At 41.8% G+C, this 16,239-nt stretch overlaps 1 protein-coding gene across 4 annotated transcripts in view; it reads left to right on the plus strand.

The window, feature by feature from the left end:
- Positions 1-2,671: 2,671 nt before the first annotated feature.
- The window catches only part of pcdh19 (protocadherin 19), a 111,362-nt gene continuing 97,794 nt past the window's right edge, over positions 2,672-16,239 (plus strand). For 2 of the 4 annotated variants that reach the window (XM_002938375.5, XM_004916888.4), the window contains exons 1-2: positions 2,672-5,803; positions 9,314-9,641. In XM_002938375.5, coding sequence (XP_002938421.1) covers positions 3,645-5,803; positions 9,314-9,641 — 2,487 coding nt within the window. In that variant the 5' untranslated portion in view covers positions 2,672-3,644. The remainder of the gene's footprint in view (positions 5,804-9,313; positions 9,642-16,239) is intronic. The other 2 variants (XM_004916889.4, XM_012969243.3) reach the window with 1 other exon arrangement.

The following is a 16,239-nucleotide window of genomic DNA, read 5'->3' on the forward strand; positions in this document are numbered from 1 at the left end:
GTCTTTGGTAAGAGACCGACACTGTATGGGGCTATCAGATTCCTCCCCCCTCCCGGCTAATGACATATCTCTTTCTCTGCACATTCCTCTTCCCCATTCATCCCACTGAGGATGTCTGCCAAGTAACTCAACTAATCCTTAAAGGGTTAATCGCAGCCTGGCTTTATACTGGGTTTGGCAGCTCACATTGGGCGCTGCAACTTGATGATGATATAGATGATGATAGATAGATAGATAGATAGATAGATAGATAGATAGATAGATAGATGATAGATAAATAGATGATAGATAGATAGATAGATAAATAGATGATAGATAGATAGATAGATAGATAGATAGATAGATAGATAGATAGATAGATAGATGATAGATAGATAGATGATAGATAGATAGATAGATAGATAGATAGATAGATGATAGACAGACAGATAGATAGATAGATGATAGATAAATAGATGATAGATAGATAGATAAATAATAAATAAATAGATAGATGATGATAGATAGAAATAGATGATAGATAGAAATAGATGATAGATAGATAGTTAGATAGAAATAGATGATAGATAGAAATAGATAGATAAAATGTCTCTCTCATCTCTATAATCATCTCTCAATATCTTTAAATCTCTATCATCTATTATCTGCACCTCCCCTTAATCCCCAGTTCACTATATGTGGCTAAGTTTAATGGGTGCCTCCGTTTAGCCTACGGGTAATACTAAACCCAACAAGCCGTGTGTAACTGTCAGGCCCAGGGGTGGGGGCTCAGCAATCCCTGCTGCCTAATTGCACTTCCATTGTGACCTCACCCCCCGTGTTGCCGCTGCTCCTCTCAGTGTATCCGCTCATTCATTTGAGCCGTTACCCAGGACATTAGCGAGTTCATGCCCCTTCAGTCCCGGCTGTGTGAGCGGAGAAGGTTGATCCAGGGAGCAGCCCCCTCCCATCCCCCTATATTAAATGGCACCTTGCAAGCCATCAGCGCTCTCCCACTCCTCCGCTCTGCCCTTCCCTGTCTCCCCTGTCAGTCGCACATCCTTCTGTGTAACATTACACGAGCATCTTAACGTAAACCATTACCATCGATTTCCTATAAAGGGGGGGTTGCCTTTAAATAATGGGACATGTTGTCCTTTCATTTCTACATTTAATCGCTGCAGCAGCAACGTGAGTGCCTGTACAGTAGAGAGATGCCAGGGATCAAGCCTCCTGCTGTGTGCCAGGCTGCCAGCCTCAGTGTACATGGCAACGCGTAGCAGCCGCACAGTAAAGGCCACATCAGCCCTCATATGGAATCTATCCCCCAGCATTACACATGGAGCCGCCTGTGTCACTGGCTTACTATTAGTTTCATGTGGCACAGTGGGTTAGTACTGGTACACGGGTGGGGGGGCTTCTTTGTCACCCACTGGCAGATGGGAAATAGTGATCTGTACAAAACTCACTCACCCTACTATTACTCATGAATGGACTGTACAGAGAGCTAGAGATAGGCAGGCAGAAAGATATATATATAGAGAGAGAATGTGGATATTTCTATAGAATGTTGATATCATATGTCTATGTATATGTATGCTTGCCCACAGTATAGGTGTGTGTGACAGACAGGTAAAGGTGGTTAATCTTTAGGTAACTACAAGCAGCTTCACTTTTTTTTTTTAACATTTTTTTTTGAGTGGCAGTAGCGTTGCCCGGCCCACAAAGGGTTAAGCTGCGGTTCATTTGCCCGGTACAGAAGGCAGCAGGTTCCCACGAATAGAAAGTAATGGGAGCTGGGGATTGTAAGGTTATCCTATTGTAGCCGGGGAGGGACAGGTAGCAGCAGTAAAGCAGGGCTGCGGGTCGGGCTGCGAGTCGGGCTGCTGAGCGCTTTCCCATGATGGATGGCTGCTGTACGCGCTGTAAATATAGAGTTTTAGCACTTGCCGGTGACCTGCATTAACAGAGACAACACTGCTGTCAGCGCATCAGCCGCCGGCTAAGCGCTCATCTCCGAGCCGTTTAAATCGAGCTGATCTTGCTGTATTCAGTCGTGCGACTAAGGCGCATAGACTGGACTCTCTCCAGCCGCTCGCACACACACACAAGCTACACTCACACACAAGCTCCAACCTACTGCCGCCCGGCTCTCCCCTTCTCTTCAAGGGCATCGGGACACTGGCATGCTTGCAATGAAATGCCCCCGATCTCCATTCAAATCTCATCCCAATAGGGCAGCCCCAGGCAGGCAGCCCTAGCGCCAGAGCAGTGAGGGGTAACCAGCCAGCGCTGCTCTCCTGCTGTAGCGCGACTACATCTCCCAGCAGCACCCACACCCCGACTTGCCAAGGCTACTGCTGCTGTGCCCCAAGCAGGACAGGTGGAGGGAAGCTCAGTGGGCTAATGTGTCAGGGTGAGCAATGAGCAAGCATGAGAGCAAGCTGGGGGCAGCCCGGGCGCAATGCAGAGAATAATCCCCTGTAGAAGCCTCAGTAGCAGCACCATGGACACCTCCTCTCCGCAGCTCCGTTGCTGCTGACTGGGGAACTTTCTCAACCCTTGTTCGAAATTTGAAGCTCCCCATCCCCAATCAGAGTCCCCCCCTCCTCCTGGCGCGCCGTGATTGGCTGCAGCATGGAGTAGCTTCCAACTTAGCACTCCCCCTCCCGTCTCTCTCCCTCTCTGTAGATTCAGTCAGAGCGCAGCCAGTAGTTTGCAGCAGCCAAGCGAGAGGCAGCCGGGCGCTTGTTATAACAGGGACTCAGCGCTACTACAAGAAAGGCACATCCAGCCAGGGATAGGAATAACTGCAGGCTACACTGATGGCACCGAGCAGCTAATATACAGGTGCCGCTTTTTTCCTCCTTTGCGCAGTGGATTTTAAACTACTTCATTGAGGAAGGTGATCATTTTCTCTCTCTCTTCCTACTGAGATGAGATGATGCCGGGGGCCACTTGTTCTTTTTGGGCATGATGTGGTGCTTACTACTTGACTTCTGCTCCCTGCCATCGCATCGCTAAGGGATCTATTATCTGCCCCAGAAGCCCCTCACATCCCACCCTCACACCCCACCTGCTCAGCCCCTAGCAACCCTCACACGGGGAGCCAGCAAGGTGGGACATGGGATTTTCTTGGCAGATGCACAATTGCAGATGAAAGCCGGCGGTGGGCACTGTGCATTGCGTAAATGAATGAATGGTGCTGAGACTCATCCCTGGCTACATTCATCATTTTAAAGGACACCTTTATTTTTCTGCCTGGATTTCAATGGATCGACCCAGAAAGGGGCTAATTTACTCCACAGAGACTGTGTGACATGATCCCGGGGAGCCCAGGTATTGGCACAATAAGGCAATGACTACAAGCCATGAGGGCGCGATTAAAGTGCTCAACCGGTGCGCACTGAGAGCTGCTGCTGCTGAGTGACACGTTGCGCCTGCAGAGCAGGTGTCTTCCCCGGCAACTCACTGTGGCTTCCCATTGCTTCTCGCCCATAGCCCAGCCAAGGTAGAGCCGCAGCATCCCTGTGCATGAACTGCTCAACTTCAGCTCTGCATCTCTACATCCATTTCAGCTGGCACAGTGAGTGTGTATATGATTGTGGATTCCTGTTTGTACCGCTCGCCTCCATCTGTAGTCCTGATCCATTGCCCCTTCTACTATGTGGTTGTGGCTGAGCAGGGAGATGGATTTGTTGCACATTTTGCTTTTGCTGGTAGTGTCCTGGACTCGATCCCGAGCTCTGATCAACTTGAAATACACAGTGGAGGAGGAGCAGAGAGCTGGGACTGTAATTGCCAATGTAGCTAAGGACGCTAAAGATGCTGGCTTTGTGCTGGACCCCAGGCAGCCTGCCTTCAGAGTGGTCTCTAACTCAGCCTCCCATCTGGTGGACATCAATGCATCGGGCTTGCTAGTCACCAAGCAGAAGATAGACAGAGATATGCTGTGCAGGCAGATCCCCAAGTGTGTCATCTCATTGGAGGTCATGTCCAACTCTATGGAGATTTGTGTCATTAAAGTAGAGATCAAGGATCTTAATGATAATGCACCCAGTTTTCCTACTGACCAGATTGACTTGGAGATCTCTGAAACAGCAAGCCCTGGAACCAGAATCCCTCTAGAGAGTGCATATGATCCTGATTCCGGTAATTATGGGGTGCAGACCTATGAAATTACCCCCAATGATCTGTTTGGCTTAGAAATAAAGACAAGGGGCGATGGGTCTAGATTTGCTGAGCTGGTAGTAGAGAAAGCCTTGGATAGGGAGACCCAGTCTCACTACAGCTATATTATCACAGCCCTGGATGGTGGGGATCCCTCCAATTTTGGTACTGTGGAACTAAATATCAAAGTGATAGATTCTAATGACAACAACCCAATGTTTGAGGAGGCTGCCTACACAGTAAATGTTCCTGAGAACTCTGCCCTTAACACCATGGTTATTGATCTCAATGCCACAGACCCAGATGAAGGCACCAATGGAGAGATAGTCTACTCTTTTAATAGCTATGTGTCAGACAAAACCAGGGAACTTTTCAAAATAGACCCCAAGACTGGTGTGATTACTGTCAGTGGAGCTATAGATTACGAGGAAGGCCATGTGTATGAAATCGATGTACAAGCTAAAGATCTGGGACCCAATTCCATCCCTGCTCATTGTAAAGTGACTGTGAATGTCCTGGATATGAATGACAATGTGCCAGTCATTAACTTGCTTTCAGTCAACAGTGAGGTGGTAGAAGTGAGTGAGAATGCTCCCCCTGGCTATGTTATAGCTTTGGTTAGGGTCTCAGACAAGGATTCTGGGATCAATGGAAGAGTTCTGTGCAAACTGCTGGGCAGCGTGCCTTTTAGGTTGCAGGAATATGAGAGCTTTTCCACCATTTTAGTAGATGGCAGGTTAGACAGAGAACAGAGGGATCAGTACAATCTTACTATCCAGGCCAAAGACAGTGGCAATCCCTCCTTGCAATCTACAAAGTCATTTACAGTGAGAATTACAGATGAGAATGACAACCACCCTCACTTCTCTAAAACATTCTATCAGGTGATTGTCTCTGAAAACAACACCCCTGGGGCTTACCTGTTGTCGGTTTCAGCCAGAGACCCTGACCTGGGGTTAAATGGCAGTGTGTCCTACCAACTTGTTCCATCCCAGGTCAGAGATATGCCAGTGTTTACCTATGTGTCCATCAACCCAACCTCGGGAGACATTTATGCTCTGAGATCTTTTAATCACGAGCAAACCAAAGCCTTTGAATTTAAAATTCTAGCAAAAGATGGAGGTAACCCATCACTCCAGAGCAACGTGACTGTCAGGGTCATAGTGGTGGATGTAAATGATAATACTCCAGTGATAACTGCTCCACCTCTTGTCAATGGGACCTCTGAGGTGTACATTCCCCGGAATGCAGGTGTGGGTTACTTAGTGACTATGGTCAAAGCTGATGATTATGATGAAGGAGAGAATGGAAGGCTTTCCTATGAGATTTCCGAAGGGGACAGAGGCTTTTTTGAGATTGATCAAGTGAATGGGGAGATTAGGACCACTAGAACTTTTGGGGAAAATTCAAAGACCACTTATGAACTGATTGTGGTGGCACACGATCATGGAAAGCCATCACTTTCAGCATCTGCGTTGATTCTCATCTATCTGTCCCCAACCTTGGATGCCCAGGAGTCCATAGGATCTGTTAATTTATCTTTGATTTTTATCATTGCCTTGGGATCCATTGCTGCAATTCTCTTTGTCACCATGATTTTTGTGGCAGTGAAATGCAAGAGAGACAACAAGGAAATAAGGACATACAACTGCAGGTAAATACCTTTTCTGTTGGTGTCTCTTTAGACTTGTTTTTGTGTTCCCCCCCAACAAGTACCCTTATATAATAGTGTTCATAAGGTTAGAAGACTGGCATTCTGTATATAGCAACAAGTATTTTATTAAAATGATATGCTAAGGACCAAGTGTAATGGAGACTGTGTATACAGACGTCAGTTTGGCATTTGTAGGGTTAATCATAGATGCCAAAACTGCCATAGAGTGTTAATAACATGTATAATTCAATATATAGCGTGCTTCTACATTACTAGTAAAACTAGGCCTTTGCATCCTTCCATATACTAACAAATTACATGCAGGGGCCCTGTCAGGGGAAGGGGACAGAATCCTGCAGGTGTCCGCAGTGCAAAAAGACCATTTCATGTCAGTGAGCAGATAGTCAATGAAGCAGAGCAATGAAAAGAACAGAGTAATAGGTTGCAATACCAACATTTACCAGCTGGTGTCACTGCACACACTAGTAATGGTCATATCAGAATGAAATTACACTTGTATAAGGGTGGATTTTAAAAGAACACAGAATTAAATGAAAACATCACGATTTCTGTATTTCCATACATGTACTTGGATGTGGAGATTATATATTCTTCAATTAAAATCATTTTATTTCTCCCAAAAAAATAGCTTTTTCCTAATCGCTTAACTTAAAGAACACGGATAAACGAACAAACTGCAGTCATTATTGAATCACTTTTTTTAAAATGATTTTATGGGAGATTTTCAAGTACTTATTTATATCACTGCCAAACTGCAAGTGCAGCAGCTTAAGTAATGAAAGCTTATCTGTCACAAGGCTGTGCGGTGTAGCTGCTAATTGCTCAGGCAAGCAGGCGATGTTGTGCATAGGAAACAGGGCTACAAGTGCTGTTTCCTCCTCAATATTACCAGCACTAACAAAAAGTTTAGTCGACAAATGCTAACTGCACATGAATATCAATCAGATCCCCTACAGGGGCAGCTGCAATGCCTCATAAATGGATTAATCCCATTACTGGTGAGGAAACCATTCCTGCTCTCATATTCATCCCTCACTCCTTCCATAGGGGCATGAATAAAACACAAGCTTTTCTGAGGCAGTGATTTTATTTGATAGACAGTGATTTTATTTAAGGTAATAGAAAATATAAACAATAGCAATTTAAGTTTTGGGGGAATTGAAATGCCTCCCTCTGGGTTCCCCTGCTGAGTACTGGATTTGCATAAACAAAAAGGCAAGCCTTACTGTAATGGGGAAAGCTATTTTTTTTTTTACTTGACCTTTAAATATATGTAATAGGTATTTTCTAATATTTAAGTAGAGGCATCTATCTATCTATCTATCTATCTATCTATCATCTATCTATCCTTATAAAAGTCACAGCCTTGTAGACAGGCGTTAGTGTTTAGCACAGTGGTAATTGGCCAAATACAGATTACCCAGTAAATTAACAGGCCCAGTGGTTAACCCTTCAGTGAAATGAGAGGCAATCTCCTGCTCATGGGGGCTGAAATAAGATATGCATCCAACCTGCAGATGCAATAAGTCAAAGAATGAACTGTTTTCCAACCAGCCGTGCAAACATCTGCCTCTGTCCAAATACACTCGGCTCACCGCAGAGCTGAAATGATGTCACTGTAGCAGAAGAACATTCTGTCAGCGCCACAGATATTCAGTATGCAGAAAGCAGAAAATTGCTATTTTTTTCTGATATAGAAGTGATGATCGTGTGGGACGGGGGGGTGCATGTATTCTCTGCATTTACTGCTTAGGGCAAATCATGCATGGAGTTCACTTTCTGAAATGACATCACAACCCTTCCGCGAAAAGCCTACTATTGGGTGAGATTTCGAAAAAAGATAGCACGTGATAGATTGCAATTCCAATTCATTTTCATCCTCCAGCAATCTAATCTGTATATTTATAATATTTTTCTTTTTATTGCCCGAGAATTCAATGTCTTTTTAATGTCTCCTGTGCCAAACCTACTATTTAATTCAGTGGTTTTATTTCTGACATGGTGAAAATGTCATTGAGACTTGAATATAAATCTCTTTTTTTTTTTTTTGTTTTATGTGACATTTGCAATTGCAGATCATTTATCCTGATCACTCAGGGTCAGCACTGCAGGCAGATTGTCATCGGGATGTCATTCTGGCATTAACCCCATCATACACCAATAAAATAGAGACCATTCCAGCAAACTGCATTGCCACTCTTGCCCTAAGCGGCTTTAATGCCAGTAATTTGCTGAACCATTTCATTACTAGGCAGGCCTCTTTGTCAAAGGGAAAAGCCTCTGGCAATGCAATGGTTAATTCAGAAGTAGTAACAAATCTGGATCTGGGGAGGAAAAAAAAATAAATAGGCATATGTATTTATCAGTTTAATCTTTCCTTTTTAATTGTCTTGGTATATGACCATATAAAAAGCTAGTGGTTGAGGGAGAGAAGGGGGGTAACTCCCCAACGCTGGTATAAATATAACATGTAGTATATTGTTTATAAGGAACCAAAGACAAGCTTAAGTTAATATATTTCCCATAGTCACCCAGTTTGTGTAGCAGTGCTGCAGCGGGAGAATAAGGGTATCTAAAGGTGTTGCCTCTCATTAGCTCTGCTGTTGAATGGGTTCATAGGTTCATGTCTTGCCTTACGTTTGTCTGGGGGGGTTTGTCTTGGAAGAAAAGGGACTTTCCTATTCCTCTCCTACATATTTTTCTTTGCAGCTGACCAACATTATTAACACATAGATATTATTATATATTTATGTTCAACAGGAAAAGGCTTGCTCAGAGGCTAGTAAAACAAAAAAAAAAAAGAATTACATTAGAGCACTTGAGAGCATTAGAGAGGTCAGAATAGCTTGGTTAACTGTATGTATCTTTTTACCCTTTGTTACATTCACTCAAGCTGTAACATTATTTGAATTCTCATAAATGAATGGAAACTTCAATAATACGCCGGATAGTTGTTTTAATGTAGTCAGTTGATGCTTGGTTATGTTCACATATAATCTCTAGCCTCTACAAATCAACCTGACAAATGTTGGTTGGTATTTAAATCTATAAAGTATATACTTAGAGCTGTTTTTGTATATATTCTGAATTCGGCTGATTAAAGTTCAGCTTCTCCACACATTTCTATATTCTCCTTGCCACACCCTTACTAAGGCACTGGTTTCTTGATCTTTCAGTGCCCACAAGTGGAATTGGAAGAACACCGTAACGTTCTAATAAAACAGAAAACATTCATAAAACATTCTAATGGTTCTGACACAGTTTTTCATATATATTTAGTATAAATCAACTTAAACATGGTTAGTCTAGAGGAGTAGGAACTGTTTATATTGATATTAATGACTGATTAGAATCATTCTGAAGGAAGCCAGGCTGGGATTTTGTCTAATACTGGTGGGATATGTGGGTTTTCACATTCATTAACTGTCTGACTTCTAAATGCATGATAAAATCTGCATGCTCTTGTATTCTATTAATGTTGTCTTGCAGAATAGCAGAATATTCCTATGGCCACCAAAAGAAGTCCAACAAAAAGAAAAAAATCAGCAAGAATGATATCCGCCTCGTACCCCGAGATGTAGAGGAGACAGATAAAATGAACGTGGTGAGCTGTTCCTCCCTTACTTCATCCCTAAACTACTTTGACTACCACCAGCAGACCCTCCCGCTTGGGTGTAGGCGTTCAGACAGCACCTTTCTTAATGTGGAAAATCAAAACACACGGAATGCAGGGTCCAACCACGTTTATCACCACACCTTCACGAACCAGAGCCCTCCACAGCCTGACCTCATCATCAATGGAATGCCCCTTCCAGAGGTGAGTACAAGTAGTAATCACAATCTCACCCTCTCCACCTCAGGCCTTGCTCTGCCTATAGATATTTAGGAGGGCAGCAGGTGATCACATAGAGATATATATACATATTCATATCATACTACAAAAAGTGGTCCATGCTTTTTTAAGCTGGAACGTTCCTCCCCAAATGGAAGGGTTCAGTGTGGAAATATGATAGTATTGTACTGAACTGTGTAAAATAAGGTCCATGATTATACAGGGCAACCTGATAGAGGGTGCTGGGAGACTGCATTTCTTCTCCTTTTGCTATCATCAACCCCAAGCACTCCCTGTAGTTGCATGAATAGGTTAGGGTTTGTAGCTCAGCAGTGGCTGCCGATCAACAGGTTGGAGGCAATGCTCCCGAGCCTTGAATGCTGCATAATGCAATGGACGTTTGGTCTGACCCTGATCTTGCTGCACTTGATAGGGTGCATAACAAATGGCATTTGAAATCTTTAAGATGCAAGGCGGCTGCTGTTTCTCTTAACCTTTTGGAGTGCCATGGGGAATGGAAAATATTACTCTGCACGTTGATAGATTTAAACTGTAGAAGGCCTTTTCCTGAGATGTTGTGCAGAGAGGTGCCCTCAGCACTGCAAAATGAGCTCATTAACTCCTTTCTGCCCTATCTGGAAAAACGGGTTCCCTTTAAATGAGGGACTTATGTACTGGGTACTTATGCTTGGGATATGAAAGCATTACGAGCCACATCTGAGATGGTTTATGCTGGACAGACATTTATTTAGCTAAATTATCAGTTTGTTGTTTCACAGATGTGTGTTAAGTATTATTTTGCTGTCCAGAAGATGCCTTTCATGTGTTAGGTGTGACACAAGGTAGGACTATACTTAGGGTGCCTTATAATTAAAGTGGAGAGTGTTAATTATTGTTAGGTCATAAACATTAAAATAAAAAGAAAAGTTAGCATTTTTGTAAATGGATTTATGTTTATACAAATGCATAGGCAACTTTAACCAATTCACACTGCCAACTCTTTGCATTTTGTAATCAGTGTGATACTTGGAGTTGCATTTACCAACATTTGGACATCTGACTAATGGGTGACTGTTCTGGGTCCCATAGGCAGAGAGGCCAAACAGAGTAAGCTGGAGTATTGTCTGATAGAAGCAGTAGGGAAAGATGATGACTGCTGCGCTCAACATTGGTGTTTCCCAACCTAAAGCAGTTGGAGTAACCTAAAGGCAGTATAAGTTGGACAGAAATACTTTATATAAATACCAGGTCTTTGTGTACTCAGGGCTCCACAACTATTAAAGACAACTCATATTATCTAAGTTGTCATACTTAATATTTCTGGTGGTTTTTGTCACTAGAACCCCAAACACATCCATTATGTTCATTATGTATATTAGATATGATGAACCAGTTGTAACGTCGCTACACCCTACATTGTGAGCCACTTGTTTTGTGTGGTTGATTGTTCAGCAACAATTGTGTTTGTAGGTATGTGTCATCCTTTGACAATATACATGGCATATATGACATAATATATCATTTTGATAACTTAGCCAAATTATAATTGCACTAATGGTATTAGGTACAAACAACTTTGTACACAGAGGTGCTGTGTGTCCCATCTAACCCCTTGCACCTGAGATGATGCCAGAATGCCTTGCACCTAATATTAACTTGGCTTCTTTACTGCAGTGAACTAGGGGTTTACACAACCCCCCAACAATGCCTTTCTTGGAAAATCCTGTATTACAGGTATTCAGTGTAACAGTAGTCAACACAGGTGGGAGACCCCTGCCATGCCTGTACTGGAAAGTGTCAGTTTTGGCTTACTTCTGCTTCTTGATGTGACCTTTATAAATGCACTGAATGACTGCCTTGGCCCTGCACATACTTACCTTCTTAATAATGCCCCTCCAGTGTGCATTATAAGATAGGGATTTAGAGCTTTCTTACTGAGCCACCACAGTGCGGAGTATTAGTCAAGATAATAGATGAGCACGGCTTGGGAATACAAGCGAGGACAGGCTGCTGCTGTTGAACAGACATTTGCAATAAAACAATATGCATGCTTTAAATGGCTTCCTCTTGTACAGATTTAGCTTGACACATTTAAATCATGTACCTTTGGCCCAATAACTATAGTGCTGTAGACTAAAACTGACTGATTATTATATGGTTGTTTTCATTTCCAGTTAAGAAGAAAAAATTATTTCAGGTGTTATATGGGTAGATGGGAACCTGCATTTCTCCTTGTAGTGTCTAAATGGAACACACCTGTTATACATGAAGTTTTAGGTGATCCCCATTTCTAAATCATTGGCTCACATCCCTGGTTGGACATTTGTCTGGGACCAGAATATGATGTAGGCAAAAGTGCAAATTATTTTGTGAAATCATGGTGAAATCATTGTTCAGATTAAGAGAAGTGCAACCTGTGTACCTCCAGCCGCTCCTGCTATGACACAGGAATGGGCTGCAGAGAGAAGTAGTTCAGCACAGATGCTAGCTCAAATCAGATGCATCTTTACTATGCCCTATTACCTCTGGCCACACCCCAATCGCACATTATGCTTTACCCAGTGTATTCTATTCCTGATGCTATTTGGGTTATGGTTTCAATGATTTTTAGTGGTGGGTTAACATTAATTTGGGTTCAAAATTACAGGAGACTAGGCTGTTACTCCAGACACCCAGGTGAGGCGTGGGAAAAATAGGGCGACTCCCAAAAAAGCTTAGATCTGGTATGCCATAATTTTATTTTTTTTCTTGTTCTTTAACTTTGGGGTGCATATGAACAGGCACTAATATCCTCTGTGAATCTTTCTTAGAAATTACATGAAACAATTTCATGGAAAGAATTTCTGCAGCATCTGCGATTTTGTAAATAAACATCACCCGATTAAGTATGGAGATAACCTAATTAAAATCCAGCAGAAAATATAATATAGTATATATTTATATAGTATATTATACTTTTCTAGGGCTTTACTGCAAAATATTTGAGGCATGCAAAAGGTATAAATTATATATATATATATATATATTGTGTCACTGAGATACTCTAATCTAGGGGTTCTTTTACAGTATTAAAGATATTGTGCTGAATAAGCCAGTGCTAGGAGAAAACTCATATATCTAAAGCTAATTCGGTGGCTTTGAACTGAATGCATCACGTAGGAGGTGGAAGCCAATTGCACATTTAACAGATAGGTGACACAACTCCCAGGGCAGAGGGGAAGCCGGTAAAAAGGCTAATGCAATAAGAACAGACATAAAGCATAAGGCTTTCTCTAATAATCAGTGCTGGGTGCTTATCAACAGTGTTTCCCAGCTATTTCTCTTCTTAGATATAACAAATTCATTCTAAATAGCATCTAATATACATTCATAGGCAGCAATGGATAGTTAGCTTTGGGTGTGATAGAACAAATGCCTTAAGGGACAATACATATTTCTGACTTACTGTCTTCCCTATGGCAGAAAAAAAATGGTGTTTTGTATATATACATATGCCCCCCAAAGTATGCTATCCTCTGACAGTTTTGTATTTAGAAAGAAAATAATCAGAATAATAATAATTTCAACCCAATTATTGTTTATTAAAAGTGGAACATGCAGTAGTTACATTAACCCTTAACACTGGTGTAACTATAGAGGAAGCAGACCCTGTGATCACAGGGGGTCCAGACCGCAGGGTCCACTTCCTCCAAGGAAGTTCCCCCTCTGCAGCCAATCTTCTACCTTGATGTGAGCAGAGGGCAGCGGCGGTGACGGAAGGGGAGGTGGCAGAGGGGTTGCTGTGTGTGCTGGGCCCCTCCAAAGAATTCTTGCACAAAGGGTGGTGGCGCCTTATAGTTACACCACTGACCCTTAATAGTCAGAAAGTAAGCCCTGGACCATTGTTGCAGTAGGAATTTATCTTTTTTTTTCCTAGGGACCCAGAATCCGAGGGACTTTATAAAGGGCAAGACACATTTTGAACAACTGTTTTCAGTTGACACAGACGTCCAACATATTTTTGAAGAACAAGGGTTACATCATTTCTATTAAAGGGGATCTAAGCAGAAAAGATGAATTAATGTAAAACGTACTAGGGTTAACTGACAGTACAGAAAGTGCATAGACAGGTTCATCGACACTAGAACAGTTGAGCAAAATGTAGGGTATTAGCAGTCTAAAAGTGTCTAAGGCTGCTATTTTTTTTCAGAAACCAGGGACCACTCTGAATAAGTTCACTGAGCTTATTTTCATGGAGTTTAGATCCCATTTAATGGAATGATTCATGTAATCAAGTAGGCAAACCCAGTCTGCTGTCCCCCAAACTCCTTTTGTTGAAGCATAATTTAGCTAAAAGTAGGAAATCAAGAACTGTACAATATATCACTTGGTATCAGATAAACTCTAGGGATGAAAACTAATATGGGAAGAGAGTTAGGGCATTCTACTTAAAAGTAATTGATTTTTATTTCACCATTGTTTCCACTGCATATGTTAGCTGCATATCATTTAATATCTACAAGGAATACAATGTTTCTTAGATTGAGGTTTTTCTGCCCAAATTAAGCACATTGGGACTAATTCTGGCTTTTAGTTCTCATTATTAGCTTGTTAAAATAATCTGCAGCAATGGTCAGAGGAATAAACTGTAGTTGTAAGTGGGATTTCAACTTGACGGTCAAGTAATAAAAGCAAAAATAGAGTGTTTGGTGTTCTAAAGGAAATGTATGTGTTTAGTGGGGTTGAGTGGAATACTTATATGCAGCCCTGTAATAACACAAGCAAAGACAGGCTGCTGTTCCCTATCAGGTCAGCCTAGCTGCTGATTGGTTCCTATCCTGTAGTGCAGTGTCCTGAGTGGCGCTGGCCCCCCTGCACATCCAGAGAATTCAGCCAGCAGGAAGTGGCACAGATGGGCGGGACAAGTAGAGATTAGGGGGAATTTCTAAATAAATCCATTCAAAACACACCTTTTTTAAGCACAATCCTTCCATATTTAGAGGAGTATCATGCAGTGGTACATTTTTTTTTTTGTAACTTATATTTTTATTAGTTTTTGACAATGTTGATTGTACAATAACAATAATAAGAAATAAACATATTTATGTTAACAGTGGCAGTGGTCGATCCCCTGTGGATTTCTGGTGCGGAAGTGCTGCGTACATACGTATTCACGCCACACTTCCGCGTCCCCGGTCATCGGTCGATCGCCGATGAAAAAGGTCTGACCACCCCTGCCTTACATGCTCCTTCACAGTCTGTTAATTGACTGCCATTAACAGCATTGCTCATTCTGACTACTGAAACAATGTAGCAGAAGCCAAAGGGCAGCAGATACAGCTTTCAGTTACAACCATTAAAATATGTAAAAAAAAAAAAAAGGTGTACTAAAAATTATATTTTCATTCCTTTGGCAGAAATATATTTTTAGTTTTACAACCCCATTAAATAAAGTGATTAAACTAGTTATACTATGTTTAAAACCAACTTGGTATTAAAACAAGTTTTTATTATAAAAGTTCTTTATAACTTCACTCAGAACTGAGTTAAGGGTTATGAAGTAACTAGGGTTGTCATCAGCAATGATAGGTCCCCTTAGTAATAAGTTAGTAGGGCCCTCCTCACCCGTCACCTGGGCCCCTTGGTTGCTGGGCACTGCCTACCAGTAGAATGGGGCCCCAATGAAAATAATTCTCCTTATAGACAGTGTCATACCCCAAATCTATCCAATCGCTTCTCATTATACCACCTACCCCTAAAGCAACACATTTTTGTATCTCTTGGAGCACCCTTCTGCTTGAGGACCCCTGACTAATCTCCCCCATGTATCCTCTGATAGGGGCACTGGCAGTAGCCCTTGCTAACTTTATGCTATGATGTAGTAACCTATACAGCATTCACCATATTGGAAGCAAGATATTTGATTGTTTATATGTATTAACCAGGGCACAGTTAGCCAATAACCTAAAGGGTTTACATGTATAAACCATTTTCATTGACAGGCATGGGACCTGCTATCCAGAATGTTTGGGACCTGGGGTTTTTCAGTTAAGGGATCTTTCTGTAATTTCGATCAACATACCTTAGTTCTACTAACAGAAATTAAATATTAATTAAATCGATTGCTGACAGTTAGGAATCATTATTTCTGAAATAGAATCAAGTACAAGTTACTGTTTAAATATAATAGAGGAAAAGGAAATCATTTAAAAAATGGAACCAATGGGAGATGGCCTTTCTGTAATTTGGAGCTTTCTGGATAACAGATTTCATACCTGTATCAAGATTAAGGTTCAGTGTGCATTTGTATGAAACAAAGAGAAACATTGTGATTATTTTTTGCTACTTGGAAACAATGTGTATGTAGTGAATGATGTACCCTGAGTATATTGAAACCCTCAAGTGGGTGCAGGTGAATTTGTATCACCTCCATATTGAATATTACATGTTCACTCACACCCTAGCGTATAGGCCCCACTAGCTAATATAACTTGTGCAGCTAAGCCATACTGGATTTGTAGTGCTTGGCAGGGCTATAAGATACCAGGCTTTGTATTCTTTCCTTCCTTTGTTCAAACTAATTTAAGTTTACTGAGCATTCCGA

This window comes from Xenopus tropicalis, chromosome 8, assembly GCF_000004195.4.
Source record: "Xenopus tropicalis strain Nigerian chromosome 8, UCB_Xtro_10.0, whole genome shotgun sequence".
In the NCBI taxonomy this organism is placed as follows: Eukaryota; Metazoa; Chordata; class Amphibia; order Anura; family Pipidae; genus Xenopus; species Xenopus tropicalis.